This window comes from Cryptomeria japonica, unplaced genomic scaffold (genome assembly GCF_030272615.1).
Source record: "Cryptomeria japonica unplaced genomic scaffold, Sugi_1.0 HiC_scaffold_116, whole genome shotgun sequence".
Taxonomy (NCBI): domain Eukaryota; kingdom Viridiplantae; phylum Streptophyta; class Pinopsida; order Cupressales; family Cupressaceae; genus Cryptomeria; species Cryptomeria japonica.
The window spans coordinates 202,175-211,876 of NW_026728938.1; the positions used below are offsets into that span (position 1 = coordinate 202,175).

The 9,702-nt window shown below is 36.3% G+C and overlaps 1 protein-coding gene across 1 annotated transcript; it reads left to right on the forward strand.

Annotated features, from left to right (window-relative positions):
- The first annotated feature begins 8,106 nt into the window (after positions 1-8,106).
- LOC131865672 (aspartic proteinase nepenthesin-1-like) lies at positions 8,107-9,432 on the forward strand. Its single transcript, XM_059215346.1, has one exon. It carries the CDS (start codon positions 8,107-8,109, stop codon positions 9,430-9,432), a length of 1,326 nt encoding a protein of 441 aa, XP_059071329.1.
- The last annotated feature ends 270 nt before the right edge of the window (positions 9,433-9,702 follow it).

The window sequence follows — 9,702 nt, forward strand, 5'->3', positions numbered from 1 at the left end:
ATCATCATCTCCCTCTTCTAATTCTTCTTCTTCTCTTTTTCTGTCTCTCTCATTTCCTCTTCCTCTGTCCTTCGAATGCAATATGTGATCTCGTCTCCTGCGTCTGCCTATTGCACTGTCCGATATGCGAATCATGTAAATTTTCATCTTCGTAGCTGCTTATTTTCAGTAAAATTGTTTGGCCCCTGTTGTTCTCGGGGACCTTCATTTATGGTTCCTTATGATATGCTACACTATGTGTGTTATTTTGGCATGGAAATGAAGGTGCGATAATTGATTATCAAAATATAAATTGCGTGTTAAAACAACGACAAGAGAATTTATATAATTATAAAGCATTTGTAATGGTCTTATCTTTTCTTCAAGTCTTAAGTGTAAAATAAATTATTGTATGCCTATGAATATTTTTAATGGTATTTAACTTTAAGATCCGTGTCTGTGATTTATACATTCAAATAATACTTATTTTCAATCATGTCCGCATTTCACATTACTAAGATCAAACACAATTTAATGTAGCCTATATATAAGGTAAGGTTGTTGCTAAGAAGGTCTCTCTAATTTTCTCACAATTACTATTGTATAATTTTCTACTAGAGAAGACGAGTTCTCGAGAATTAAGAATATCATTTTGGAGCCTTTGCAATTTATTTAAAAGTGCTAATATTTAAGGCTATGCCTATATCACGATTCACGATTACCTATCAACGCTTTATAGTGCATTCGATGACATCTTACACAAATCTTATATAGAAAACTTATTGATGGTGAATCGGGGCCTCTCATTTGAAAGGTTGCTACTACACTACAACGCACCGTAGATAATAAAATTAAATTATGTAATGTATTTGTGCTTCAGAGTATGGATGTTAGACCACACATCAATTTTCAGCCATTGATAATGTGACATGATTACTTGTTTTCAACATTTTAATAGGATTGCATTAGGTTTTGGAACTTTTTTTCGTGACCTAAAAAATTAAAATATTAGTGGACTACAACATAATAACACAATTATTGAGAAAATTTTTGATTGCCTACAAAAAATCATAGTATCTTCACTCTTTCACCTTGTAAATCCTAACATGTTAATTTCAATTTCACATGATCTATGTTGCAGTGTCTACTTACGTATTATTATAGTCCAATGAACACAAAGGATACTAAAATCAATTATTTGAGAGAGTTGACAATTATTAGATTTTTAGATAGCCAAAAAACTTCTCAGATGAATAAAATATTGGTTGAGATAATTGTTAAATAGATATTATTATATTTATTTAAATAAACAATAATTTCTTAAAAAATATCCTTAATATAGAGGGAGAGAGAACTAATTATATATTCCAAGGAAAAAGTATTCGTAGTATTACATAGTTTACAATTGATAAAGCATTAACAAGTAAGAAACACACAATGAATAATAAATAAAACATATAAATTTAAAATAATTATTAAATCAACCTCATACTTATTTCACCTTGACAATGCAAGGAGGGTAAGAGGAGGGATGGCGGCCCAATATGCTATTCATATAGTTTCTAAGGGCATTGGACAACATCTAAACTAACATCTTAGCTTATATTTTCTTAGTTTATTCAATTGGGCGATGAAGGTGAAGAGTGGAGTGCATTTACATTTGATTAAATTCTTGTTCTAATTTCATTCTTATTATTTATTTATTATCTTGTAAAACTATTGTGCTAACTAGATAATGTGCAACCTTTGTTAAGGATTTTTCCATCTCCCTCGACCCGATCAACCACCTAAGGTGAGATGCATTTAGAGCTACAAGCGATATAAAAAATTCTATGTTTCTCAATGCTCGAAAATGTATGTCACACGAGGATAATATTAGGAAGTTTTAGATTGAACCAGTTTAAACAGAGCCTCCTCTTTTCTTTTTTTATTTTATTTTGGTAATTACTCCTTCAGCAAGGCATTTAACTAGCTACAATTGCTTTGTATCCATTAATTTACTATTTTGGGTCATGAAAATAATGTATTCTAGTATAATGCCATTTCATTTTTCTTTACTTATTATTATTATTATTTTTCTATCGAAGATTCTTGTTGCAACGGATATAGATGCTGGAAAATATTTATTTATTATTCAATGTATAGCTAGAAAGGAAGAAGGATCATTCAATTGGGAAAGGGATAATTTTACACTCTTAACTTAAATACAATAGAGCACTACAATTATTCAGTTGGTTTATTTTTTTATGGAAATAATCCTTATAAATTATGTATCGTAGCAGAGATTTGGACATCTGAATAATTGCCCAGCACAAGCCAAACCTAATCCCAACTAACTCTTCCACCATATTGCACACGTGGACTACTTTCATATACCGTCCTAAAGAATCCCATCTCAAAGAAAACAGAGTTACCATGTTTTGAGAAGTCCAATGGGAAAGTTGATCTTAGCACTCACTTGACAACATTTACTACTTTATCTATTGTCTTCATTCTTGATGATGCTCTTCCTGCAAAAATATTTTCCATTTCATTGAAAGAAATGACATTGGATTGATTTCTCTCTCTATCTATTAATTCAATAAACTCTTTCTCATATCTTGTTAATCAATTTTTATAACATTTAAAAAAAATATTGGACCTAAAGTAACATTAATTGATGGTGTGGCGAATGGGAATCCCAGACCTGCTGGATGTGGGGAAGTGGTGCGTGATAAAAATGGCAGGATGGTCTCGACAATGGCCCTCTCTTTGGGTACCCAGACAAATCACTTTAATGAGGCCTTCACAATTTATACCAATATCAAATTGGCCAAAGAGAAAGGTTTGAGAAGGGTCTGGTTGGAGTGTGACTCCCTAAACATCATTGTTTAACGACTTCCTCCTCTCCTATTTGGTTGATTAAACATATTATTCAAGATAGCCTAATTCCTCTCAGGGGCTTCTGTGAATTTAACATTTCACATGTCTACCATGAAGGTAATAAGGTTGCGGATATTTAGGCCAACATTGGGGCCGACTTGGCAAGTAGGAAACTTTGGAACATTTATGATAAGATCCCAGTTGATCTTCTTAACCTACTCCATAATGATTATGATGCTTGCGAAGCTCAAGGGGTTTTTGGAAATGATGGAGAATGACATCTTCCAAAGTGTCGTGGGCAAGACTTCTTTTATGAGGGGAAAGAGGAACTTTCTGGTGGCTTTTTTAATTGTTTTTATATGGTTTATGTCAACTCTGTTTGTGTTGCAGGTTGTTGAGAATTAGTATTTTTTAATATTAGGGGAGATAGGAACCGTTTGGATCCCATAGTCTGCGAAAAATGACGAAATAAGGAAGCAGTATGGAAAGAACTTTCGGTAGGAGTTTTGACTAGTTATATCGAGATGCTTCATGGTGTGGATGCCCTTGTTACTGAGGCCTTTCTTAATGGGTGGAAGGATGGTTTTATCTGTGTCTATGGTATGGAGCTGGAGGTTAATGAGGAGATGGTGGCTAAGGTGTCCAAAATTCTGAACAACGGCACCAAATTCTACAAGCATAAGAAATGTGCGATGGTGGCGATGAAAACCTTTTTCCCGCCAAAGGAAAGGGAGAAGGTGAGAAAGAATAATAATGTTGGGTGGGAGAAAAAATCACTTTCAAAGCCATGGTACGAGGTCTCAGAGGTTATCGTGCGCCGCCTCACCGTTGATGGTAAATCCTGTAGCTTACTTAGCTATCACTTTGTCATTATTAATCATTTTCGGCATCACAAGTGCATTTCCTTGGCCTTTTATTTGGTCTCATCATTGAATAATAGCATTAGGGCTCACGAGAAATGTGCATCCTCCCTTGTTCTCCATGAGGGCTTATTCCCGTTGATTATGAAGTATGCCAAGACTATCCATGTCGAGAGGAATACGAGTGCTAAAACTGGTATAGAATACAAGAAGAATGTCCATATTCATTATGGGGAAATCTCTTCTGATGAAGAGGTGGACTTCGATGGGAACGAAGTCTTTCACATTTATAATAAACAAGGACCCTCATCGTGTAAAATCCCTAACCGTACTAGCAGAAAATAAATTATTTTATCTAACGAGGAGGATGACCCTGAACATGTCCCTAATTCGGTGGACGGTAGTTCTGATGTGAAGGTTAAAAGAGTGGCCAGCGTTTCTATGTCAAGAGCTATTGACAAAACCAAAGTATTTAACAATGTCAACGAGAATTATTCTAAGCGATCGAATGCCTCTCTGATTGATTTGGACGGGCCTGCGGAGGATTAGGGTGTCAATGTTTCTATACCTACTCTTGGTGGTGGGTTTACTCCTAAGGAGATGGTTTGTCGGTCCCTGAGAATACGATTACGAATATTAACTTGAGGAATTTAAAGGATAACCAAAATGCCCAATTCACCTAGATTTTTCAAGAGATTAATAATCTCAAAGAGAAGGCCAATCCACCTAATGGGGACCTCGACAGTACTAGGTCTCGAATACGCATACCCTGGCTAATGGTATTAAAGACCTTAAGGAGGAACATGAAGAGCACATTAAGGCTTTGGAAAATGACTTATAAACATCAGCATAGTTTGAGTGTGGTGGTGGAGGTGAGTATGTCTGCCATGAACAATACTAGCATTGGTCTACGTAGACTCAATGAATAGGCTGAAGTTCTTCATTATATTTCTCAGGGCAAGTGCCCCACTGGTAGCATTGAGATGGTGAAGAAAGCTAAGGTTGTGAATGCTGGTACCTGTAAGAAACTTAGGGCTCCCTCAGAGGATGTGGATGCGGATCTGGATACGAAAGAGAAGCCCCTACTTGGTCCAGCGACGAGGCTCCATAGAAAAGATAAGGGTGTGACCCGTGTTGACAACATCATTAAGAAAGTTCAGAAAATCAATGAGGATGTCATTCAGAAGAATGACAAATTGGTCAAAGTGTTGTAGTTTTGTTATGTAGAAATTCTGTATTGTTCTTGTCTGTTGTTCTATGGGGCTGCTTTTCCCTGGTTTTTATGGGTTGGTTCGCATCTGTTTTTTTGTTGGGTCCTTGAAGGTTGAGTTTTTATGATAATATTACAATAATACTAATACAATTTACATGATTTGTATAGTTTATTTCTATTTGAAAATAAAAAATTATTCTATTCTATTTACATTTTCACCATAAATTACTTGAACTATTTAAACAAATAGGTTTCTATTCAATAATATTATTATTATATATAATACATTAACAGAATAATAAGTAAATAACTTAAAACCCACTAACATAGTCATTTTAACACATACAAACATAGTAAATTTTGAAGTGTCTATAAAACCCATACAACTTTTTTAGGGTTTCGGAATTACTAGATGGTTTGATTTAGACAAATGGAAACATAAAGGTTGAGTGTACTTAGTAATTAAAAAAGGTCCCACCATTCACTTATCATGGGAAACCGTGCAACAACTAAATTGTATAGAAATAAAAAACAAGAAAATAATGACATTTATGAATTATTAAAGAGGCACACGGAACAAGTGGCAGGAACGCTCAAATATTTCAGAGTACTATGTTTGCATTAATGGAGGAGTAGAATTTTCGAAAAAATCTCATCTGATCGTGACTGCAAGAGGAGAGATAGTGGTAAAATGAGAAGATCGAGAGATGATGGGCAGTGCACACATTCTGACAAAAAATGAAGAATAAAACTAATGGACAGCGGACAGCTCCAATATTCCCAATCGTCTTGCAATGCTATCTCCTTTACTCACAATCGTTGATGCCCAAAAACAGCTCATCCAATTCATATAAGAGACGCCTTCGGCATAATAAATTCATGTACTATTTTCCCTCTTCTATAATTTCTCTCATATGAAGCATGCAATCACCATTTCTAAATAAAGCTTTTATATGATAGGATGTGGTAGTATCAATATACCATAGGGCACTACGTCACAGAACCTTTTGCACATGAAGATACCCCTAAACTTACTACTCATTTTCATATTTCTTAATCTTCTAGATTGTTAAATAGGTTCACGTATTTTATTGATGTCTATTTAATTCTTGAGATATAAGCTACTCACTATACATAATTTCTCTATTTTTTAGGCTCTCATGAAGGATTCAAATGTAAAGAATGAGTATCACATGCTAGTATGTGCCAAGGTCCATTACTCTATCTATATTAACTATTATTTGACGTCCAAGCATCTAATTTAAACGATATATTCCACATTCCATATGCTTTGAGATGTATTACTATTTTAGGATTCACATGCACGTCAATGTATGGTCAAAACATAATGGTAAAATATTTTAATCTAGTCAAACTATCCTTAGTTTTGGGTATATTATTAGAGGATGGATTAATTCAACCATATATCAAGAAATGATGCAATCTTGTCGAAATCTTGGCCCATTCTCTAATTAGCCACCCTTATTAATTTACATACACCCCCTTATATTCTATCTTATCCCGTGGATTCATGCACACATTCGTATGTATCACATTTATTATTAGATTATTCTCCATCCACACCTCAATGTCTAGGCATTTATTCTCTACATAAGTATTAGCCTTTTTTCTGTTATTGGTCAATAATGGGGCGTCCAATCAATATTGCACCATACAATACTGACCCTTGAGATTTAGCAATTTAAATTCGAATTTTTTAACTCCAAACCTTTTATTCTATCATAATTACATTTAGTACCTGTTTTATGTGATTTATTGAACATTTTGGTTTTTGAAAGAATTCAATGTGCATTTATTTAACATGCAGTCGCTTTGAGAATTCATTGAATACGAATTTGCATAAATGAAACATTTATCATAGAAACGCTTGTGGTTGGAGCACCAAGATGAATCTATCTCCATCAAAGTTTTCATCTTGGGAAATTTGCATGCTTCTTTTCCATTTACCTAAATTGGCCAGGCTCGTGAAGCCGACCATTCCGAAGGATAACCTAGGAGAACTTGACCCTAGTGATCTACCAGGCTCCCTAATGTGATTTTAACTATTGCGAATGCTTGACAATTAGTGAAGAGTTAACTTCAAGGTAAATTGACGAAAAGTGAGATTTATTAGATCAAATGTTAGGGAAGAATTTATATTCACACATATAGAACTTACGCATATCTATGGATTTGACATAAAACAATCGTGGACATGGGGAGTGATCCCTAGTTGACATGACTTTCATGCTTATCACTGATACAACTACATACCCAATTCTTAAAAGATGGATTCTTAAATTCAATTTAGATGATTTATATACTTGCATGTTCAACCACATAGATTACGCTAACTTTTATCTACTTTTTCCTTCTGGTATAAATCCTTGAGCAAAACGTTATGATAGGATATGGCAATGTGAATATATAATAGAACATTGCATATAACACTTCTGCACAAGTAAAATTGAGAAATAAGATAAATAAGAACGAGAATAAAAATAAAATTCAATTTAGATGATTTATATATGTGGATGTTCAACCACATAGATTACATTAACTTTCATGTACTTTTTCTTTCTGGTATAAATCCTTGAATAGAACTTTATGATAGGATACGGTAATGTGAATACATAATAGAGCATTGAATATAACACTTTTGTACAAGTAAAATCTCTAAATCTTAAAAATGAATAAACTAATTAGAGCAAAATTTAAGAATGAGATAAACAAGAATGAGAATAAGTTGGAAAGCCGGATAAACCGACTAAGAATAATTATGTGTAAACTAATTTTAAATATTTTTAGAAAACTAACCCTCCGGTTACAACACGTTTTGGAATTTCGATCTGAATGGGTCCACAAAATTCAATGGGAAGAAGGAATTGGATTACGAGTTAAGTGTACGGAAATACTTAGTGAAGGTATGGACAGAAAAAAATACGATTCACTTCGAATTGCAGCAGTCTATTCTACTTCTAGAACAATTCCAGACGGGCAGAGATAGAGAAGGGGAAATTAAATAAATTCGTCTATCCTTCTAAGAGGATCGATATTGTTATGTGGACACGTCGGGGAATCTGTTGATTTTGATTTAAGGCTCCTTCTCACTCTCTCTGTGTATATATATTGCATGGAGTGGAGTAGATGAGAGCAGAAAAAGGTTTCGAGGTTTAGAAAAGAAAAAGAGAAATGGGGCGTTCAAAGCTGTTGGGTTTTGTGGTCTTGATATGCTTTACTATTCCAACGATATCATGTTCTTCGGACAGACTGTTTAGTGGTTGGCCGAAGTCTAGCAGCGATGAAAATGTAAAAATAAGGGTGAATATGACGCGCAGATCAGAGAGAGAGTTGGGTTTTTCTGAGAGATTGGGTTTGGCTGTGGATCGAAGTAAGAAGCGAATGAAGAAGATAGAGGCATTGATAAGAGGGCAATTAGACGCTGAAACGCCCGTTGAAGTAGGGGATGGAGAATTTCTGATGAGCGTTGCACTGGGAACGCCCTCTGTGAGCTTCGAAGCGATTGTGGACACGGGGAGCGATCTGATTTGGACTCAGTGCAAGCCTTGCAAGGACTGCTTCTCTCAGCCTACGCCAATCTTCGACCCCTCCAAGTCCCCCACATTTTCCACAATTCCCTGCGGTGATTCTCTTTGTGACGCCTTGGGGAGTACACAAACCGGATGCAATCCAGATTGTACCTTTATGTATCAGTATGGCGATGGTTCCTTCACCAGCGGCGACCTGGCTTACGAGACATTGTCAATTGGGAGCAGCAAGGTTAAAGGCATTGCATTTGGATGCGGGCATGACAACGAAGGACAAGGATTCCCTCAGGGTGGTGGCCTTGTGGGACTGGGAAGAGGTGGTCTCTCCCTTATCTCACAGCTGGGTTCCAAAGCAGAGAACATGTTCTCTTACTGTCTTTCGCCCATCACCGACTCTTCTTCACAAACCAGCCCCCTCTTTTTCGGCGAGGGTGCTTCCTTGAGCGGAGGAGCCAAGACTCTCCCACTCATCAAGAGCCGTATCATTCCCACTTTCTGGTACATTCCTATTACAGGAATCACCCTCAATGGTAAGGCACTAGATATTTCTCCTGGAACTTTCGATCTGCAATCGGACGGCAGCGGAGGTATGATCATCGACTCCGGAACCACTGTTACCATCCTGGACCAGGGTGCCTACTCTCCTCTTAAGGAAGCAATTCAGTCCGCCATTGATCTCACTCCTGTAGACGGGTCTTCTACAGGTTTGGATCTTTGTTACCACACATCATCCGCTCACCTCACCTTGCCAACCCTCGTCTTCAACTTCAAAGGCGGCGTGGATTACGAGCTTCCGGCAGACAACTTTTTCATTCAGGCATCTGAAAATCTCTTGTGCCTGGCAATGTTCGGTGAACAATCGGGGAATCCTTCCATCTTCGGAAGCATACAGCAGCAAAACTTCCATATCCTTTACAACAATGCTCAGAACACGCTCTCTTTCAAGCCCACTAAGTGTGATTCTCTTTAAATCATCATCTCCCTCTTCTAATTCTTCTTCTTCTCTTTTTCTGTCTCTCTCATTTCCTCTTCCTCTGTCCTTCGAATGCAATATGTGATCTCGTCTCCTGCGTCTGCCTATTGCACTGTCCGATATGCGAATCATGTAAATTTTCATCTTCGTAGCTGCTTATTTTCAGTAAAATTGTTTGGCCCCTGTTGTTCTCGGGGACCTTCATTTATGGTTCCTTATGATATGCTACACTATGTGTGTTATTTTGGCATGGAAATGAAGGTGCGA

Bases quoted from the DNA above. Each gene is read 5' to 3' on its own strand.
- LOC131865672 (XM_059215346.1), top strand. From the start codon at position 8,107: ATGGGGCGTTCAAAGCTGTTGGGTTTTGTGGTCTTGATATGCTTTACT.